This window comes from Diceros bicornis, chromosome 11 (genome assembly GCF_020826845.1).
Source record: "Diceros bicornis minor isolate mBicDic1 chromosome 11, mDicBic1.mat.cur, whole genome shotgun sequence".
Taxonomy (NCBI): Eukaryota; Metazoa; Chordata; class Mammalia; order Perissodactyla; family Rhinocerotidae; genus Diceros; species Diceros bicornis.
Genome location: NC_080750.1, coordinates 39,467,115 through 39,490,017, shown reverse-complemented (window position 1 = coordinate 39,490,017; position 22,903 = coordinate 39,467,115). Strand labels below are relative to the sequence as shown.

Sequence of the window (22,903 nt, the reverse complement as noted above, 5' to 3'; positions counted from 1 at the left end):
GCCTTATGATTTCAAGGAGTACTATAAGGGTGAAAAACCACTTTCTTCTATGATATTTGTTTGTTTTTCACTAATGCCTCAGGAGGAATGCTTTACTGTTAATAGTGGGGGTGGAGGGAAAGGATACATTATGATGATCTGTGCTGGCTTCACTCCTAATATGATTTATCTTTTAAGCTAATCTGAGAAGGAGGCGAATCTAACTTCCACATTGGAAAATTACGAGAGGAAAAAAACCCCTCAGAGGTCTACAGGCAATATGAACCCCGCCTCCAGGCTGTTTGGAGCAGCTGTCTCAGGAATCCTCCCTTCCTTAGAATGTGGGAGAGGTTTGGTGGGGCGGCAGCTGCAAAGCAAGGAATCTTTCCCTTTCCTCGTCGACGCGATTTCCCCCACCCCCTTCCGAATGGTGGCAGCTGCCGGGGCATCCCAGTGGGAATCTCTTTCCAAGTCTTCGCGGAGCGCGGTGGGCGGGCAGCAGTTGAAATCAGTCAGAGGTGGGGACTCTGCTCCCCTTAGACAAGGACAGCAGCCTCGCTGGCTCCAGCGCTGCCACCTCTCTGGCTCGTAGCGGTCCCTCAGGTGTCCTTCTCCACGTCCAAGAAGACACCTTGGCAACGTGGGGCGGGTTCCCTCCGAGCCAAGAGACCCTACGGTAACTTAACAACAGAAGGAGCGTCAGAATCACCGCCTCAGCACTTGCCAAAGCACCTTCCCAGGTCGGGAGGGGTAGGTGGGGGAAGAGTCGGCGCCTGGACGGAAAGGTCTTTTCTCGCCGGGCTGGGGACGCACCTGGTGTTACCTCAGCAGCGCGCCAGCTTAGATGCCCGCCCTCACGCGCAGTCCTGCCAGCAAGCTCGCGCCCAGCACCCCCGCCCTCTCCGGGCCCCCAAGGCGGCCCGCGCGTCCCCACCCCGCCGCGCGGCTGCATCCGCCTTCGCGCCCGCCCGTCCCACAGCCCCGCGCGCTCGCGCACGCGCACGCCGCGCCCGGCAGCCCTCGGCGCTGTCATGGCGGCGGGGAGCAGCTTTAGTGGGTACAGGGACAACCGCACGAGCTGTGGCGGGGCGAACTGTGGCAGTAGCATCCTCACCACCGCCAGCAGCCTCAGCCGCGGCGTCCGTAGCGCTAGCAGCGGCTGTTTTGCAAAGGCTGAGCGCAGGGTTGGGGCGGGCCAGGAAGCCATGGAGTTCTGTGCAGCCGCGGACTCCCGGGGAGCGGACTAGGGAAACTTGGAGGCGGCGACCAGGTGCACTGACCTCTCTCTCTTCCCTCCTTTCCTCGCCGTCGCCACCAGGCCTCCCCTCCCTTCTGGCCACAACACACACCACCCCTCCTCTCCCCGTCGAACCTCAGGTGCCTGAGAGGTGCTCCACTCCTCCCCCTGGGCCGAGCGTTGAGAATAATCACCGCCCCCTTCCCCCGCCTTTTCCTGCCCTAGATCTCCGCCGCCACCTCTGTCTCGCGGCTCCCTGGCGGGGGGTGAGGACGAGTCCGGAGTATCTGGGTGAGGAGGAACTTTCTACCTCTATGGTAGCTTGGGGGCCCCCTCCTTTCCTCCGACCCCTCCTTTCCCAGCGACAGTTTCTCTTTCCGTGCACCTGTGAGGAGAGGTTGCCCTGCGCCGATAACCTGCGAGAGTGTGGGGGAGGAGTGAACCTGTTCAGGGGCCTCTTGAACCCGCCTTCACTCAGAACCTAGCTCTTCGAGCCCGGGAGCAGCGAGTGGCTGGTAGGGGGGGCCCCTTTAGCAACTTATTTGACGGACAGTAACTATTCCCCTCTCCCCCCAAAAAACCCTAAAACAAAACCTAGCCTATTTAACATTTATCTAATCTTCCAATAGGGTTTGGCGTTGTTGTCAGCCTCGGGGAGAGAGATTGGACAAATATTCTCCAAGAGGAGGAGGGCGACGCCAAGGACTTTCTACATCAACTGTTTTTGGGGTTTCTCCGCAACTTGCAAGAGTGACCCTTTGCGTTTTATGTTGCGTGTGTGTGCTTTTTACTAGTGCAGCGATTGCTGTCCCAGTGTGACTCCGAGTTGTCCTTTCTCGTGAACTAGCAATGGCTAGTGAAGACAATAATGTCCCTTCCCCGCCACCAACAGGTGATGACGGGGGAGGTGGAGGGAAAGGAGAAGAGGGTGCATTGTCCCCGAAACCAGGGCTCCCCATCAGGGGCATCAGAATGAAATTTGCCGTGTTGACGGGGTTGGTTGAAGTTGGAGAAGTATCCAATAGGGATATTGTAGAAACTGTCTTTAACCTGGTAAGTAGATATCTATTTTATAAGCATATATTCTTCTCAGTGGGTTGGGGAACAAGACGTTAAAGCTGGAGCCATGTGCTTTGTTTACTCAGACTGATGACGGTTTTTTCCCATGGATAGAAACTCAAAATTCTACTGACCTAAATGAAACAATTTCTTTTTAAGGGGAATTTTTTTTCTGTTTAAGGGGAATTATGTAAACTTAGATGCTCCAGGTTTTGTGAAATTGAACAGATCACTTTTGTGCTAAAGAAATAATTGTTGCTATGGAAGTATTTTGGGGGGTTTCAGTGGAGGAGTTTTATTCTATAAATTTTTTAGGGGATATGTATATCTAAGTCTGCATTTCTCGTTGACATTTTAAATAAGTTCTTGTGACCTTTTTTTGAACTTGAGAGAAATAATGTATATGGTAGCCTTACCTACTCTGTTGAGTCTGCCTAAGTTATGTTTTACTGTAAGTTTTGAACACAAAATTCTCGTTCATAGGGCTGATGATAGATTAATTTGCTCAAAGTTAGTATTTATTTTTAATTTTGACTAGTTTTATTTTTAGGCATAACTAACAAGAAATTTTGGAATGAATTTTGGATTACATCTTGTGAAAATTGAATGGCAATTTTTAAAAACAGGATTGCGCAGATATGGTATAATCTGTATTTCTTTTGTGAATTCATGTCTAGCAGTAAAGCATATTTGTTCATTGGAAGTCGCTGGTTATACTACTGTGAGCTATGAATGTTATTTATTTATTTTTATGTTGTATTTTTTTTGTGTGTGTGTGAGGAAGATCAGCCCTGAGCTAACATCCGATGCCAATCCTCCTCTTTTTGCAGAGGAAGATTGGCCCTGGGCAAACATCCGTGCCCATCTTCCTCTACTTTATATGGGACGCCGCCACAGCATGGCTTGACAAGCAGTGCATCGGTGCGCGCAGGGGCTCTGAACCTGCGAACCCCAGGCCGCCCAAGCGGAGCGTGAGAACTTAACCACTGCGCCACCCGGCCGGTCCCATGAATGTTATTTTTAAAAGGTGGATATGCAGTACTTTCTTTTTCACTGTTCCATTCTTAGAAATGGTTATCATTTCTAATGGGGACTTTTTGGATTTCTTTATTCCAACCTCTGTTGCCCATCAACTTAAAGAATAAAAAGTAAATTTGGCTTTAAAATATTTCCCCTTCTACCTACTCATCTATGGTAGAAGATAATAGATGGGAACAAATATGAATGTGCAATAGTTGTATTAATTGTTTAGCACCTTTCTCCTTTGCCTCTGTGTTTTCAAGGTTAGGCTTGTTTTATTCCAGGGCAGTTAATTATTTCCTTCACTAGACAGTCTGGTCACCTGCAATACTACTTCTAGAATGAGAAAATAGCTAAATGAAATTCCCTTACTTTTGGAGTATGAAAACTTTGAACAATAGAGTATTTCTCTACCAGTTTGTTGTATTGGGAGTTTATATACAAATTCCTACAGACACACACGTACACCTATGTTTTTTTAACTATATATTATGGAAATGTTCAAATGATACACAAAAATAGAACAGTATAATGAACTCTGGTATCTATTATCCAGCTTCAACAATTACTAACATTTTGGGGATTTTGTGTGTGTACTTTAAAAGTTTGTGAGTCTCACGGAGATAAATGGTAAATTGATGTATTTCTTTACCTCAAAATAGAGAGACTTGAAAACTTTCTTTTTTGATTTTTTTTCTTTTTCTAAACCTCTTGTACTTTGGATGATAAACAGAAATCTGTGGTAGCGATCTAGTCCTTAATTAGTTGTTTGTGTGTGAAACACAACATTCTTCTGGCAGAAGGAGGATTCAGACTCCTCTGTTCTTTAGAATGTCCTGTGTGGAGGTGGATGACCAAACATAAGTCACTTGCATTTTATCATTAAAGAAAATCCAAATTCTCTAGTAGTAGTTTGCCTATATGCTGCCTAGAACTGTAGGCCTGGTAGAGATTTTAAGGTTATTGGTTGAGTCCTTCATAGCTACATGATTGCAGGTAATAGCTGTCAAGGTAGAAGGAGAGGGAAAATCGGTTCAATTACATGTCCTCTTCACCATCATTCTCTTCTCATGTAGAGCAAAGAAAGTTGCTGAGAGCATTAGATTAGTTCCTCTCCTTACAATACTTCTCATGCTCCTTGGTGGATATCTAGGATCGTGGCCAGTCTTTAGAAAATCTTGGGAACTGAAATGTTGGGAGTCTGGTAAGCTGGTCCATCTCAATGTTGTTAGTACTGCTGCACTTTCTTAATTGGTAGTTATCGGCCTTAGTCTGATTCTACTCAAAAAAGGAAGTTACGTTAACTAATAATGTGTGATTTAAAAAAAGTTGCTACTATGTATTATGTGCCAGGCAATGGGCCAGGTGCTTTACATGTATCTTTTAATTCTTCCCTCATATATCTCATTTTATAGATGGGGAAACTGAGACATTGAGAGGTTAAGTAGATTGTCTACGGTTTGGTGATTTTTAGAATGGCAACCCTTCCAGGAGTACATTTGTCTTTTGAGTTGATGTAGAGGTATTTATAGCTTAGGCATAGCTTTTCCCAATTTAAAGACACAGAAATTGTTGGTCCTACTAAAGATGAACAGTGAAACTTCCATCAGTTTTTCATTTCTTCTTAGTTAACATTCAAATAGCTTTCAAAAAACTGCTTGAGAGAGACCTTTAAAGTAAAAAAAAACATTTTTCAGGTCATTCAGTTGTTTTTTTCACTCAGAATGTGGATGCAGAAAGTTGATTAACTTTTTTTTACAGTCAGTATACTGGATTAAAATTTCTAAAATTGTGAAAAATAGAATGCAGCCAAAAGAAAAGGTAACATATGTAAGTAATGAAGTATTATAACAATATAAGCCTTGTGAACCTTCCATCTAACTTAAAGAACCAGCATATTACCAATATCGCTGAATCTTCATGTGTATTCCTCCTTTATCCTATCTTCACTGGTTTTTCCTTTAGTAAGTTTAAACTATCATTTATAACTATCATAACTTTTTCCTATTTTTTAGACATTTTATTAACTTAGATTATGTTCTACTGATTCTTTTTTATTAGTTACATATTAGCTACTTTAAACAATAAAATTTGTACTGTTAAAATTAAACAACCTTCCCTCCCTCAGAGTTGTCCAAATAGTAAGTGGTAGAACCATATAACTCCAGAGGTCTTTTTTACAAATTGCTGCCTCCCAACTTTGCTGATATAGCTTGACCTTACTCTGTTGTAAATTCTTTTGAAATTTACCACCCTTCTTGTAATTTCTTTTGCAAATCTGTTTTATAGATAAATTTTGATTAATAGTACACCTGTGTATTCAAGTGTTCCAAACTTCTGGTCAACTTTTACATTTTTCTTGTTGTGGTTTAAAACCATTTTATTTTGTCTTCATCTGTATGCTAAAGTAATTTGTCAAACTTTTGGACCCAGAATAATTAATGTATTGGCATGTTTTCAGGAACTTGCTGCTGAGTTTAAGGCCTCCATCAGATATTTAAAGGTATTCAATGCTATTGAATTCAAGAATAGTGTTTCCCATGAGCTGGTGACAAATACATGTTTTCCTGAAATTTTTTTGTCTAAAAAGTCAGTATATGATTTTAATTAAAATGTTAAACCTTAAAAGATGGAATATAATTTTTCATTGTTCATTATATGGCATTTGATATGGGTTCTACTAAATATTAATGGTGCAAACTCTTAATACCTGCAGGAGCTGAGCAGATCACACAAGGCTCTGTATCACTGTGTGCAGAGAGTATACTTGTAGGCGCAGCTGGTATTCCATTCTAGCTGATTGTTGTCCTACAGTAACATGGTCCCAATGGTGTCATACCTTTTGATTTTTCAGGAAGAATTGGAAATCTAGATTTAAAAAAATAACATTTTAAAATGTCAAATTAAAATATTAGAAAATACTGTGTGGAACACATAAAACATAGGTAGTTACTTTTGAAGCTTTTGTATGAATCTTTGTTAGAGAGATAATCATTTAGCACGTTTCTGTTCTGATGTGTGTATCTAGAATTATTTCCTCCTTACTGCCTGCCATCATAAATTTAAGGGGTGAGAGTAATCCTGTCTAGAAACATGCTTGTTAATGGGCTTTCCCCCTACCCCATCAGTTTGTACTTCATGTTATAAGGAATAGAAAACTTGAACTATTTTAAACGCTATAAAAAGGATTTATAGGCTCATTTATCTGGAAGTCCAAAGGTAGGGCAAGACTTAGAGTAACTCAATAATATTAAAGACCAGTTTCTTTCTTTTTTTTTAAGATTTTATTTATTTATTTTTTCCCCCAAAGCCCCAGTAGATAGTCGTATGTCATAGCTGCACATCCTTCTAGTTGCTGTATGTGGGACTCAGCCTCAGGATGGACAGAGAAGTGGTGCCTCGGTGTGCGCCCGGGATCCGAACCTGGGCCGCCAGCATCGGAGCGCGCGCACTTAACCACCAAGCCACGGGGCCGGCCCAAGACCAGTTTCTTTCTGTTTCTGTTCTGCTTTCTGTGATGTCAGCTTCAATCTGTTGCTGTTCCCTTCATGGTTGTAGGATGGCTGCCAGTGGCAGTTGGGGCCATATGTATTCCTGTTCACATCTTTTGGGAGAGAAAGCCTCTCTGTCCTAACATTCCAACCAAGAGTCCTGATTGGACCACTGAACCAATGACTGTGGCCGTTGGCAATGTACTGATTGGCTTAAGCAAACCAAGGCCAACTGCTATACCTAAGGATGGGGTCAATATTCTCTGAAGTACATGGGCTGTATGGGTAATAAAAATAAATAAAAATAAAAATCTGGGTGAGAAATTGAAACAGTGAATGAATGCTGCATAGGCAACCAATGATGTCCACTATTCTCCTTTTCAAATGCATAATAATATAATAGTATTGTTAAAGATACTTGGGTAAAGAGAAAAAAATCATTCATTATCTGAAATAACCTCTTGATTCGTGATTAAGTTTTTTTAACCTCTTTGTGCCTTAGTTTCCTCAGCTCTACAATGGGGAAACTACATTGTAGCAAAGATTAAATGAGTAAATACTTGTAAAGCACTTAAAAAAAATGTGTGCAACATTAAGTGCTCTTCTAACTATTTGCTATGGTCTCTATTATTGTAATATTTGTAATTTTAGATAGTTGCAATCATCATTTTCCAATCTTATAATTTTTTTGTTTCTATATAGCCATTATTAGCCTTTTGGCTCTGCCAGTATACTATGTAATTGTAATTTTGGAATTTATTTATAGCCATTGTCAATTTTTAGAGGTGACTTGCTTTTAAACATCTTTGTTGAGGTATAATTTACATACCATAAAATTCACTTGTTCTGTGTATACGATTCAGTGATTTTTAGTAAATTTCCAGAGTTGTACAAGCATTACCACAATCTAATTTTAGAACATTTACATCCTGTGTTCAAGACATTTTATAGTTTTAGCTCTTACATTTAGGCTTATCCATTTTGAGTTAATTTTGTCTGATGTGAAAGAAGGGTAAGATAAGAGTCTAATTCATCTTTTTGTACGTGGATATCCAGTTGTCTCACTGCCATTTGTTGAAAAGGCTATTCTTTTCCATCGAATTGCCTTGGCATCTTTGTCAAAAATTAGTTGACTGTAAGTGTTAAGGACTTATCTAGACTCTTCTTTTCCATTGATCTATGTATCTATTCTTAGATCAGTACCAAACTGTCTTGATTACTGTAGCTTTGTAGTAAATTTTGAAGTAGGGATGTATGTCCTCTTTGTTTTTCTTTTTTGAGATTGTTTGGCTATTCTAGGTCCTTTGCATGTCCATGTGAATTGTAGGGTCAGTTTGTCAATTTTTATAAAAAAGCAAGCAAGAATTATGATGAGGAGGTGTTAAATCTATAGGTCACTTTGGGGAATATTGAGTGTTCCAGTCCATGGATATGGTATGTCTTTCCATTTATTTAGGTCTTCCTTCATTTCTTTCATCAATGTTTTGTAGTTTTCAGTGCATGAGGAGATGAATTATTTTTGAGTCAAAATTTTTTGGCTATTAAAATGCTTCTGTAGGCATCTTTGTAGTTTCTCAGAAGTGATAGACTTGATAATTTAGGCCCCTGCAGTTACACAGTCTTGTTTCCATTTGAATTGGTTCATTTTAAACTGAGAAATCATTTGGGATCTGAAAAGTCAGAATTTTTTTTTCTGTTTGTGAATTAATAGAAAAGGAAACTAAATAAGCTTTTTGTTTCTCAGACTGACCCAGCTGAACTAATCAAGTATATTTAATTTTTATATTATAAATGATCCCTCTTCACACATACATTCTTTAAAATATTTTTAATAGTTTTTATATGCTTGAAAGAAAAATATTCAGAATGTATTTTTGTTTTATAGTTCTTACTTAGATAAACAATAAATTATTTTATTTATCTGTGTACCTCCAGAACTTTTCACAGTGCTTGGTACTTCAAAAGTGTTTGTTAAATTGAATGGAAATGTCTAATCTCGTCGTTAAATAAATTACAATCATTAGGAAGCCTAGTATCTGTTTTTCTTTTCTGCAAAAGATATGTTGTTAAAACCTTAGTGCATATTTCTTTCATTATTTTCTCACCATTTCTTATGAGGATACTTATCAGGCACCTTGCATTTTTCATTGTATAGTTTTGAGTTACCTCAACATCTGTTTTACCCCAAGAAGAGCAATTTCATTATTTTCAAAATAGTCTCATAACCTTTTCTTAAAGTAGTTTTTTCCTTTTACTCTAGTGTTATTTCATTAGCTCTCATCTAATGGGATATATACTCTGAAACCTACCTGTGTGTAGATTTCTACTGAGTCTTTGACGTAAAAGCTTTTAGGACAAAATATGAAGTAGAAAACAGTAAAAAGAAAAAAACTGTTTAGAGTACACAAATTCTTTCTGACTAAACTAATTTCATAAAACACTTCTAGTTTTAGATTTTTAAAACTTTGTGTGTGTGTGTATATCTTTTTTGATTCCTCAAAGATTTAATTTGATTTGTCCCTGGTTGATATATGTGATTAAAATGTGCTTTGTGAAGTAGAGAATTTCTTGTCGCTGGAGATTTTAGAAGATTGCATATTGGGGATTTTGTAGAGTGGATTCTTACTTTGGGTACAAAATAAGACACCAGATGACCCCTAAGGTTATTTAACTATCTGATGTTCATGCTCTAAGTTTTATTATCTCTATTGCACCTGGGATTTTGCATTTATTTCTCAGACTTTTGACCAGACAAATCCCATTAATCTTTTAGTAATTTTTGTTCTATAAAAATTGCAGTTTTAGGGAGAGGTGAGGAGCTAGATTTTCTCTCTGTATTCTTACAGAAAGATGAAAAACTGATGAGGTCTCAATTATGTTTTATTAGAGATAAATCTATTGCTTGAGAGCTGAAAAAGATTTTCTCCTTGCCTAATAAGATCTTTGTTCAATGAATGATGACTTCATTGGTGTGGTATATTTATTTTTAAACTATGGTAAATCTCTTAAAGCTATGGGAGTTTTAAATAATTACAACTCTGATGAGGTGTTTGAATATTGTTGTTTCTAGTGAAAATACTTTTCTCATAAAGTAATATAAACATATCTTAAAACCTATATGTAGTACCTAGTTGAATCCAGTCTTTTTGATCTTTAATATCTTTAAAAAAAATCATATCTCAGAGCTTATAAATACACACATACATATATAAAACATTTTAACACAAAGCATTTTTTGTGTTGATTTAATGTTAATACATGAAACTTAAAAAATTAATCCTGATAGTGATACAGTAGTTAACCAGCTTCAAATGGGATGTCAACTAATCTTTTCTATAAGCAAAGTAGGCACTAATTTAAAGAGGCTTATTGATATATAAAATGGAGAAAATACTAATTATTAAAGAAAATTAGTTAAAGATATTATAAAATGATTGTTAACATTATCATCAACTCATTTTCTTAGATCAGACTGCTGTGAAATTAACAGATATCAAGTGGACACAAAATCCAAAGCATTTCAGAATAATTTTACCTATTGTAGGTGACTTTCTTGTCAGTGGATGGGTGAGGCAGTATCTGTGGCCAGAAGTGTAAGTGGGTTATTTTGTAGTTTACTAAAACATTTGGTGGACTTATGGTTCTTAGGCTATTTTTAAGCTCTTTTGGGGATAAGTTTTACTTTTCAGTGATGGTGAGATGATCTACGGCTCTTGAGGTAGGGGAAAAATATATTGATAATTGTTGAGCTTTTGAGTTGAAGTTAATTCATTATTTTGTGTCATAATAGATAATAGCAATAGTTAAGATTTATTGAGTGTGCTAGGTTTTGTTTGATGTATGTATTAATGCAATTTAGTTCTCACAATCAGATAGGTATAGGTGTTTCTGCCAAAATGCCTCGTGTTCTGCAAAAGTGGATTAAAAATAACAGGGCTTATGAGGGGAAAATAGGGCTGAGGTAGGCCATTCAAAACCTGTGGAACTTTGTAACCAGAGTACTAACAAAATCAATAATAACCCTAATGAAAATGCTAAAAGGTTAAGTCTCTATACTGGTATTTTCACCTTAGCATCACAGTCACTTTTATGGTATTAACCTGGAACTTATGCTTCCTTCTTTGAGATGTAGGTCTTGTTTCTTTAGCTTCTGACAGAGAACATTTTTATTTTATTTTTTAATTTTTTTTATTTTTTATAATTTTATTTATTTTTTTTCCCCCCAAAGCCCCAGTAGATAGTTGTATGTTATAGCTGCACATCCTTCTAGTTGGTGTACGTGGGACCCGGCCTCAGCATGGCTGGAGAAGCGGTGTGTCGGTGCGTGCCCGGGATCCGAACCCGGGCCGCCAGTAGCGGAGCGCGCGCACTTAACCGCTAAGCCACGGGACCGGCCCCAGAGAACATTTTTATCAGCACTAAAAATCTGATCCAAGGTGTATCTTGATTAATTCATTATTTTAATACAAGGGGAAATGTCTTTGCATTTCTTCATCTGTAGTTGCAGATTGTCAGATACTTCACATTATGGAAAAAGCATAGTAGTTTCTACAGTCCATCACCAGGCACAATTTGCATTAAAGGAAAGCAGGTCTGTACATTTTCTTGTTTTACTTAAGATCTTTATATATTGCTAAGGATTTCTCTTTAGTTCTGTTAGAAGAAATTACACATGAACCAACATCACTTCTACGCTATTCCTACATTATTCTACTCTTTAACAATCCTGTAGGAGATGATTCAAGGCAAAAATATGTTATAGCAGAACAGACTGTCCTATTATAATATTCACTTGATAAATGATGAAAATGAGACACAGAGAAGATAAGTAACTTGCTCGAGTCACTGAGCAAGTAATATTGCTGAGATTGAAACTCAGGGAATCTACAACCTGAGCTCTTAACCACTAAGCCATATATGTTTTGTAATTGCAAAGAACCTTAAATGTGAAATAGTGGCTTAAGACATCTTTCAATCATGTAATCGAACAGTGAGTCTGGAAGCGTATCTAGATTGTTTAGAACTTGCCTAACATAGTCAAGATTTGCCTATGGAAGGTAGGGTTTTTTTTTTTTCTGCTTTAAATAACCTAAAATCTGTTTTAGGAAAAGGAATGTTTTAATGAATGTGATATTCAAATTGGATGGAATTAATGACATAGTAATCATTATACAAAGTGCTGGAGTTTGCTTCTTTACTCTCATGGTTAAAATTTAGTTTGCTTAGCCTCCAAGATTGAAATGACCTTATATATTGATGCTATAAAAAAGTGGAATTTTAGTCATCTTTTTTGTATCGTTTGTATACTGACCATATTGAGCACATTAATAGGAAAGCCTGATGCTTTTATTAGTCAGTTGCAGAAGCTAATACCAGATGTTGTCTTTAGTATTGTCAAGATGTATTAATGGGCCTCTAGTATTTGGATGACCTTTCCTTTAAGTTGATTTGCTTCCATGATAGATTTACAGAATAAAGTTACCAAATTTATGGGGCACGATTATTCTTTCTTCCTATAGATTAGGGTATGAATTTAACTAGGGTTTAGCATTTAAATTTTCAAGTAAGACATTTATTTAAGAAGAAGTCAAAGAATCAATTATGATTAAGATTTTAAAGTGGAGCATTTTTACCTATTGCTATTTTGACTAGACCTATCTTTTATGATTTAATAATATGACACTCTTCCCTTTTATGAAACAAAGATATTTTATGAAACAAAATATATATTTATGTAAATATCTGTTTCCAGTGAGATCAATTAATCCATTCATTCATTGAGCAAGTATTTATGGAGCAGAAATGGTGTGCCAGGCATGGTGCTGGGTAGGTGCTGAGAATAAACCAATGAACAAGACAGATATGGACCTTGCTTTTATGGAGGGTAAAGTGTAAATTCTTTAGCCTCTAGGTACCCCATTTCTTCAACTATTCTTGTATCCTTCAATTTATTTAGATTTATTTTCTGATATTTCATAAGTGTACCCTGCTCTTATTCCTGTCTGTTGGTCCTCTAAGAAAAGGGAAGGTTAATCATCTTTGTGACTTTTATATATTGACCGCATTGATTACGTTAATAGGAGAGGATGATGCTGTCTGTCATACATCTTGCACTAGGAATTCTTTGTCTTCTCCTCTCTCATCTATCTAAACCATCTATGAAGACAGTGTAATGCCAATATGTAAGTGAAATACAGTGTAATATTTGGTCTCTTACTATTTTACCACCTTATCTGTAATGAGGTGGGGGGTGCCATGTGGATGAATTTTTAATGTACTTTCTTTTTTTTTGCCAATACATTTCTGTCTTGACGTTTTTTGATAGAACTATATTTGAATTGTGTGTACCTTTTTGCTGTATTGAACAGAGTATATTGACTGATTTGGTCTTTGATAACTTTGAGTCATTAATTTGAATGTTGGTGTTTGGGATATGATTTGAAATACTGGTTGTTTCTGTAATCTTCTGTAGTACCACTGTACTAGTTCAAGTACTCATCATTTTTGCCTGTATAGTTGCAATAATTTCCTTACTGGTATTCCTGTTTCTCTAGTCTCTTTTCCTTTCAAGTACCCTCCACAACTGCTGGAATGTTTTATATAAAGTGAAAATCTGACCATTTGATTTTCCTTCAAAAATCCTTCCATCGTTTTTCATTCTCTTCTGGATAAAGGCCACGTTCTTTAATATGACATACAAGTAATTTGGATCTTGGCTTATCTCTTGCCATTCTCTACCTCAAACTTCATTTGTATAATATTGAACTTGAATTGCCATTAAAAGGAAAAGAGAAATTGATGAACCATGTGTAATGGCTCTTAGAACTTCTGCTCACAAGGATGTGTCACTTCTGTTTGCATTTCATTGACCAAAGGAAATCAAATGGCCATGCTTGAGTATCATACCATGCTTGGGTTTCACAGGGTAGGTATATGTAATCCTCTTGCAGGGAGGGGCACTGAATTTTGGAGAACAAGGAAGATTGCATTTCTTTATAGTTCTTAGATTTGCCCATATATTTACTAAATGGTTGGCTCACAAGTACATCTTACATCTCGTTCTTTATTTCTTGCTTCTGTTTCTTTCTGAAATGTATCCTTTAGTAGTTCTTTTAGTGAGAGTCTTTGAGTGGTAAATTCTCTCAGTATTTGTTTAAAAATGTCATTATATTGCCCTTGCTCTTGAATATAGTTTAGCTGGGTGCACAATTGTAGTTGACAATTATTTTCTCTTACTGTTTTGAAGATACTATTCTGTTCCCTTCTAGTTTCTTTTGTTGTTGTTGAAGTTGTCACTGTTCTAATTGCTTAACTTTACAGATAATGTCTCTGTGGTTGCTTTTAAGTTTTTTCTTTGACTTTAAGGTTCTGTAGTTTCATCATAACTTGTCTAGGGCTGATTGTGCTTCCTGAATCTGAGGATTCATGTTTTTCATCAGTTATGGAGAATTCTCTTTTTTTTTAAGTTTTATTTATTTATTTATTTTTTGAGGAAGATTGGCCCTGAGCTAACGTCTGTTGCCAATCTTCCTCTTTTTGCTTTTTTTCTCCCCAAAGCCCCAGTACATAGTTGTAAATCCTAGCCATAGGTCTTTCTAGTTCTTCTATGTGAGACGCCACCTCAGCAGGGTTTGATGAGCAGTGAGTAGGTCCGCGTCCAGGATCCGAACTGGCGAACCCTGGGCTGCCAAAGCAGAAGGTGCAAACTTAATTGCTGTGCCACTGGGCTGGCCCCCAGTTCTGGAGAATTCTTATGAATAATGTCTTTTCTTCATTTTGCTTATTTGTATTTTGGAACTCCTAATACATGACATGTTGGGTTTTCTTTTCATTCTATCCTTCCTGTCTTTTAATCTTTCGTATTTTCAATCTCTCCTGTGATTCATGTCTTTTCTTCCAGTTTGTTAATTCTTTCTTTGTCTTCATCTAATCTATAGTCTAATGAGTTCTAAATTGTAATGATTATATTTTTGGAATTTCTTGAAATCTATGTGGTCTTTTTTTTTTTTTTAATAGAATCTTTTTTTTTTTTACTGCCTTGGTTCTTTTATATCTTTATTAAAATATACTGTTTTTGTTGTCTAATAGTTAGGTTGTATCATCTCCATGGGGGGTTGTTTACAAGGGTGTTTCATAAGCTTGGATTATGAGCTAATTTTTAGTGGGATTTTATTTGTGGGAATCCTATGTAGGTTAGTTTGTGGAAGTTTCACATATTTCTGGATTTCTCTCTTCTTGCCCTCCCATAACACTTCTTATTCTCCTTCCCTGATTTATTTATTTTTGTATAGTTTATCTAGTATATAACTCAATGTATTTTATTATCAGTTTTCCTCCATTATATGTACCACAAGAGTAGAGATTTTCGTCAGTTTTATTCATTACATCTCTAGCACCCAACAGAGTACTTGACACCTAGTAGGCACTTAAGAAATTTTTATTACCTGAACATATTGGTTTTATTTGCCAGGGGCTTCAGGAGTATGTTATACCTGGGATCATTTTTTAAAAAAATATATTAGCCTGAGGTTTCCAGTTCATGCCAATAGTATAAATTTGAACTCCCAAACTTATGTAAAGAACACCCCAGAATTTTATTTTCTCAGAGGATACTTTTCTTTTTTTTACATCAGTAGCCCAGCCAAAGACTACTTATTTGTAATTTTCCTGTGCCAGTGGATGGATTTTTGGGGGATGTGGAGGGGGTGGGGAGGGTCTACTTACTTTCCCTTTGAGAGTCCTATATTTATATGGAGATTTCATTTCTAGTTTCTCACCTTGAGTGGGCACAGAACTTTGTGTTTTTACATAGATATTAAAATTCGATTACTGTAGATTACTAGCTTCCCCTTCTGTGCCCCTTGGCAATTGTAATAGCAGCTCAAATACTTACTGTTTTTCTGTTTCTTCTTCATTTTAGGCTCTTGGGGTTGCCCTTTCTTTCTTGCAAGCTCAGCTCTACAGTGAAAAGTATTTTTTGTTATATTTACCAGATATTTGTAGATGTTTGTAAAGTGATGGTTTTTAGGTCATCTTAGTTCATTCACTTTCTTGCTGGAACTATAAGGTATAACAAAGCAATGGACATATAACAGCCAGTGAATAAATCATAGTACCAATTTAGGCTATAGTAGGCCAATTTATTTCCTGCCTACCCATAATTAGGCAGATTATTACCTTAGATAATTCCAGATAATGGAGTTCTTCTGTAGATCCATGAAGAAATTGTAGGTAAAGAAAATTTGTCATTTTTCTTCTTTCTCAAATACTTACATTTATATATGCAGGCAGATGAGCAGTTTTTATCTTAGAAAACAACAATCTTATCACCACAACAAAATATAAAATCATGTGAAATTTTATACATGGAAGTAGTGTTTTAAATTTTGGCATTTAAATGAGTTTTCTGAGCTTTAGAATTGTAGAATGTATGGAATGGTAAAAGGAAGCCAATTTTTTTTTCTTCCAACCCCTATCCACTTAAAACAACTTAGAGCGGTATACTACCATTCTTTGAATCTTAATTCTTTATAAGTTTTTAGTCATTTAAATAGGATGCTAATAACCTGCATAGAAATCTCATTTGTATTGACAGAGAGTTTTACAATTTTACTATTTTTAACATTTTCATCTGTCCAGGGATGAACTTTTGAAACAAACAGCAGTGAGTCAGATGATGACCATTTATTAATCTCTTAGATACTACAGTTAAATTGACAAGATGGCTTTTGACTTAAAAATTTCAGGAACCATTTCTGTTGTAGTTGAGCCAAATCAACTGTTCTCTCGATTTATTTAGATTAAGTGTTTGAGACATTAAAAAAAATTCCTCAGTTTAGCCTAGTTCTAAATTCAGCATAAGATATTGTTCAAATATTTATCTAGCTTATGTTGTTAAACATTGATTTTTTATTCTATGGTGCTAAATATGCTGTGCATGAAGTTACATCAAATTATTCAAGAAGTGCTTCAAAAGGAAAGATTGAAATTAATGCTTTGTCCTGTGATCCAGTTCTAATAGGGCTGAACCTGGATGTAAATTAGGGTGTGTGACTGAGTCTATTGATTGCATATAGCCAACATAAGTGTTTTACAAGGATTATCTCATTTAATCCATGCAGCAGCTCCTTGAGGTAGTACTTTATTAAACTTGTTTTATAATAAGAAAACAGGATTGGAGAGGTTAAAGATGCTCAAGTCTCCTAGTTAGTTAAGATGGGATTTGGACTCAGATTATTTGAGCCTGAATTCTGTACACTATATATACCATGTGACTATTAATGTAAGTTGGGTGCTCGTATTAGAATTGTAGAAAATGCCCACTTAACTAAATTCCTCACGAATTGTATTTATTGAAAAGTTAGTTTACCATAATGAGAAACATTGATAAGAGTGATAAGCTTTGAGAAAATGAATTATTTTAAAAAAGTTTATCATTGATTTCACACTCCATACTTTATTTGATTCTTTGCATCAGTTTCCCTGTGTGTCAAATGGTTCATAGTAACTTGTATATATTTAAGATATCCACCAATCAATTTTCTTTTATTCTGATAACCAGGAAAAAAAATGAAATGACTAACTCTTTAGTATTTAGGGATTGTTCATATATCTAATTTGTGATTTATGAATGTTATTAATCTCTATTATCTGTGTTCTGTTCATGGTTTTGTTAGGTAGTGCCTTAGCCTGAGGGCAGGAGTATGGAAGAAAAGAAAAATTGAATTACTAATTTTGCTACTTGTTAGTATCTCTTGCAAAGGTTTGGAAAAGGTGAGCACTAAATCAAATAGTTAAAATGAAAAATTTTGGCATATATTTGGGAGTTTCATTTGTTCTAAATTCTCATTGCTATAGAATGTAATGTTGACTTCACTTGTGAAATTGTTGCATACTGAGGTGATGTTGTGATTTCTAATTAATAACCATGTTTGAAATGTCCTCTACTTTGAAATAATTCCAACTGGATCCTTTTTTTCTGTTGATCATTGTTGCCTTCAGATACTTATCCTTTGAATCACTTGGAGATAGTTTTCCTTTTTCCTTCTCTATCTTGCTTACACAAGACCCGGATTTCTTCCTTGGCACTGGGATTATTACTTAAGACTCTTTCTGCTTCATAAAAAAGCAATATTTTCTTATTGCCTTCTGAATCTACTTGGGTTTTTCTGGAGCTCTGCTCTGGCTGCTATATTTGATGTTGAAATGGGAAAGAAGAAATGACTGTTTCTGTTATCCAAATTTTTCCAATAGAAATAATGGGATAATAGCTAATATTTATTGAGTGCTTTTGTGACCTATTAGGTACTACCTCTTTGTCCTCATTTCTTTTCACTCTATCTCGTTTACTCAATTCTGGATACAGTGTCCTTTCTATTCTTGTTTTTCCCTCTGCCTAGAATGATCTCCTCTCAAATATTTAGTTACATTATAAATACCAATAAACAATATATTATACTATAATATAAATTATAATTTTCATATCTTGCACTTCTGTTTGATTTTTTCATATTCATATTTTTATAGTTTCTTTTCCTTAATAATACTTTTCACATCTCTTTTATTTCCTTAAACATTGACATTAAAAAAAATTTTTGAAATATTTATTTTGCAGCATTTCATATCCAAAGCTAAGTAAGACATTTAGAGATAATAGGAACCCTAATACATTTTATTTATTTATTTGTTTATTCTTTTACTGAGGTAACATTGATTTATAACATTATATAAATTTCAGGTGTACGTCATTGTCTTTCGACGTCTGTATAGACTACATTGTGTTCACCAAAAGCATTAACATTTTAATATTGTATATCTGATTGTTTGGATTTTCTTCAGTGTTTGGGGTCTGTTTCTGTAAGACTTGTTGTTCTGCTGATTCTGGGTGGTTTGTTTCTTTATTATTTTGTGTTTTTTTTTTTTTTTTTTTAATTGTGAGCTTACGTTCTATGGACTTTTATTTGTGGGTATAGTTTGAGGTATGGGTTTCAAGTACACTCTTCTTGGCAGGATTGATGTCTGCTTCTGTCCTGCTCTAGTCTCTTCCAACCTAGAATCTCTTGAAACTAAATTTTTTGTTTGAGTCTTGTTCGACCCCTCAGGTAGTATGAATTCTGGTCCCAAATTGGAGTGAGAGAAAGGAGACTTCTCTTTGTCTTTTTTACCCAGGTTGAGACAGGCTAATTTGTCCACTGTCTCCTATGATGAACACCACCCTCCACCTTCACCCACTGAGAGTGTTGCTCTTCAGATTTCCTACCTTGTTTAGGCCCCAAGGTTTTTGTCTTTTTCCCCTTTAGCAGTCCCTTTAGACCCAATTTCTAAACCACTGGAGATTGGTGGATACTCCCAGGGCAGATGCTGGCCTCAGTGCTCAGTGAAGCTTTGTTGTTTCTTACCTCCAAAGATTTTCCTTGGTTTCTCTCCAGCTCAAGTATTCATGAAAAAAAAATTTTTTTTTTTTTTTGTTTAGTACTCACCATTTTAAGGAATTCTGAACCATGAGTGTTTTTATGCACATCTAAGTCTTCTGTATTGCCTAGAAATGGAGCTGATTTCTTCCTCCAGTTATCTATATGACTCTCTCCTTCTTTCTCTTAAGATCTCTGTTCAGATGTTACCTTATCAGAGAACCCGTCTCTACTACTAAACTAGTCTTTGTCACTCTTTATCTCTTGTACCTTGCTTTATTTTTTCATAGTGTTTATCTCCATCAGATACGTTGTTTATTGTGTTTCCTTACATTAGAACATAAGCTCCATGAGAGTAGGGACTTTCTTTTTTGTTTACTACTTTATTACCTGTGCTTAGAGTAGTGCCTGACATATAGTCGGTACTCAATAAATATATGTTGGATGAATGAATGTGCTTAGTGCTTTAAATGGGTTGTCTCTCTTAATTCTCATAGTAACTCTTTGAAGTAGTGGTATTATCATCTCCGTTTTGAAGGTGAAGAGTCTTAGGCTTGTAGAGTTAATTAACTTGCCCACAGTCACACAGTAAATGGTAGAGGAGGTGGAAGCTGAACCCCAGGCAGTCCAACTTCAGAGCAGCCTGTTCTCCTAACTCCTGTGCTTTGGTGGTGGTAGTGAGCTTGGTTCTTCAGTAGGTTGATATAACACTGGAACAATTCTGGAATTCAGCTATACTTTGTATCCCATTGTTTCTTTGGTAAAATATATTCTAGATTTCAAATAATTGATTTTCAAATAAAAATTTGGAACCTAATATGTAAATTGGAAAACTTATGCAGTATTTAAATTTGGTGAGTTTTTTTCCCTCCTATTTCATTTCTTTTCATTCTTTCCATTTTCTTTATTTTTTTTTAATTTTAATTTTTAAAATAACTGTTTTGCTGTCTCGAAAACATTGTAAAGATTCTAGTGAGGTTATGTTGTGTTCCCTTTATTTCTTAGTCATTTTATAAAGTAGTTCAAATATATAATTTATAATAGAAATCAATTTTAGTTAGAAAAGGCATACCAATAAGCGAATTATTAGATAGGAAAACAGAAGCCTTGATGATTCTGCCCTAACTGAGATTATCAAACAAACCTGTATTTCCTTTTGCATTCCTCATTTTAATGATATCACTTGCCCTTTTACCAGAAACTTGACTTAACCTTGACTTATCTTTCTTCCTTATTCCCAGAATGTCCATCACCAAATAATCTACCTCTTAATTCTGACCCCACGTATCTCTTGCTAGGATTATTGTAACGCCTTTCAAAACTTCTTTTCCTCTACCATGCCGTTCCACAGCATAGTCTATGAGGCTCCAACTCCTTGTATACTTATTTTCCTTTCTCATCATGGCCACTCTGTATACCATAGTCAAGCCATACTGAACTTTTTCTTATTCCTTTAATAGGTACTGCCTTTACAGCCTCTGTGCTTTTCTATCAACTGTTCTCTCTGCTTGGATGCTTTTCTTTCTTAGTCATGCTCACACTTTAAGACATAGCTTAGATAATATTTTCTCTAAGAATCTTTTGCCCAGACAAAGGGTTGCCAAAGTCCTTTGGGATGGACTTTGTTCTTCCTCCATTCCACCACAGAACTTTGTTCATAACTTATAACATTTACCTAGTTCTAGTTATGTGTTTATATATGTCTCCCACTAGATCATGCGCTTGAAGGCAGAGACTATATCATCTTCTTTTTTGAAGTCAGATTTATTGAGGTATAATTTATGTAGAATAAAATTCATCCCTTTTAGGTGTACAGTTTGATGTATATAGTCATGTAACCATTATCATAGTTGAGATGTAGGATATTTCTATCACCCCCAAAAGTTCCCTCATGCCCCTTTGTAGTTAGGCCTCTCTCCTCAATTCCCAACTCTTGGCAGCCACTAATCTAATTTCTGTCCCTATTGTTTTTTCTTTTCCAGAATGTCAAATAAAAATGGAATCATTCACTAGGTAGCCTTTTGTGACTAGCTTCTTATACTTAGCATACTGCATTTGAGATTCCTCCACGTTGTTGCATATATTAGTTTGTTTCTTTTTATTGCTGAATTGTATTCTATTGTATGGATGTACCACAGTTTGTATATTCAGTCCATGTGATTTCCATTGACCGTTATGGATAAAGCTACCCCAAAACATTTGCATACAAGTCTTTGTGTGAACATGTTTTCATTTTTCCTGGGTAAATACCTGAGTGCACTTGCTGGCTTGTGTGGTAAATGTATTTTAAATTTATAAGAAACAGCCAAACTGTTTTCCAAAGTAGCTGTGCTGTTTTGCATTCCCACCAGTAATGTTGAATTGCAGTTGTTCTCTATGCTTGAAAACACTTAGTATTGTCATTATTTTTATTTTTAATCATTCTAGTAAGTTTGTAGTGGTGTTTCATTGTGGTTCTTCATTTTTTTTACCTGTAATATTTAACATAGCTTCTGGCATATTCAATAGGGAATAACAAAATGTTTACTTATCTTTGACCAGGCAAGCGTCTCATTGTATTTTTTTTTTTTTGAGGAAGATTGGCCCTGTGCTAACATCTGTTGCTCATCTTCCTCTTTTTTCTTTTTTCTCCCCAAAGCCCCAGTACGTAGTTGTGTATCATAGTTGTAGAGTTGTAGCTCTTCTGTATGGGATGCCACCTCAGCAGGGCTTGATGAGTGGTAAGTAGGTGTGCGCCCAGGATCCGAACCTGTGAACCCCCGGCCGCCGAAACCGAACATGCGAACTTACCTGCTTTGCCACAGGGCCGGCCCCTCATAGTGTTTTATACTATTGTACATGTTGAGCTGCATCACTTTAAGCCACATAATTTTTAAGCCAGAATGTCTTGAATTAAGATGTAAGAATAAGACTCATTCTTCAACCCTTTCTGTGGTTGAAGTGATGTTCTCTACCAACTGTAATATATGTACTCATAAATAACTAAAAATCACCAAAATGTGTTGGTAATATTGTTTAGTTCTCTTGTGGGATGGGAGTTTAGTCAATCAACTACTTAAGATAGTCTCTAATTTTTCCCTTCTAGGTTTTATCCTTGAGAGGATTGTCCTTTATTTTTTCATTTCTGGTCCCTGACAGTTTTTCCCCTTACTAACTAGACTTAAAGTGGCTGTTGTTTTGAACTATTTGCATTTCTTAGCATGTTATGGAACCTGTTATAGCATGAAAGGAACTTTAGAAATAACACAATTTAATCCTCTCAATTTTTAGGTGACGAAATTGAGGATCAGAGACTTGCCCAAGTTAGGCCAGCTAGTTAGGGCCAGAGCTGGTTCTGGAACCCAAGTCTCCTATATTCTCATACATTTCTCTTTTATTTAGACTTTAATGGCTTTCAATTTAGTGAATCAAGTTTTATAATTCCTCTTCTCATTTGAGGCACAATTTTATATTTTTCTCTTTCTTCAAACATAAACCTCACTCAAATAAAAAGCTCAATTTGATTATAGTTGTTTATATGTGGTTTTCAATTGATTATATTTCTGTCTGAGGATCAGTGGTCCATAATAGTGTTTTTCTACTCTGAAATTATATAGACAAATTGAAGAACTAGGATTTTGTCAGTTAAGATGTGAGGAAGGAAAATAGCATTTTTTGAGGTCCGTGTACTTTACAGTGGATTTTCACACTTATTACTTTTAGATATT

General features: G+C 36.2%; 1 protein-coding gene across 7 annotated transcripts in view; it reads left to right on the top strand.

The window, feature by feature from the left end:
• Nucleotides 1-1,031: 1,031 nt before the first annotated feature.
• The window catches only part of LRBA (LPS responsive beige-like anchor protein), a 723,014-nt gene continuing 701,142 nt past the window's right edge, over nucleotides 1,032-22,903 (top strand). For 4 of the 7 annotated variants that reach the window (XM_058550181.1, XM_058550180.1, XM_058550179.1 and 1 more), the window contains exons 1-2: nucleotides 1,433-1,507; nucleotides 1,846-2,269. In XM_058550181.1, the coding sequence (XP_058406164.1) occupies nucleotides 2,066-2,269 (204 nt within the window). In that variant the 5' untranslated portion in view covers nucleotides 1,433-1,507; nucleotides 1,846-2,065. Of the gene's footprint in view, nucleotides 1,250-1,432; nucleotides 1,508-1,570; nucleotides 1,732-1,845; nucleotides 2,270-17,477; nucleotides 17,560-22,903 lie in introns of those variants that run through there. The other 3 variants (XM_058550176.1, XM_058550177.1, XM_058550182.1) reach the window with 3 other exon arrangements.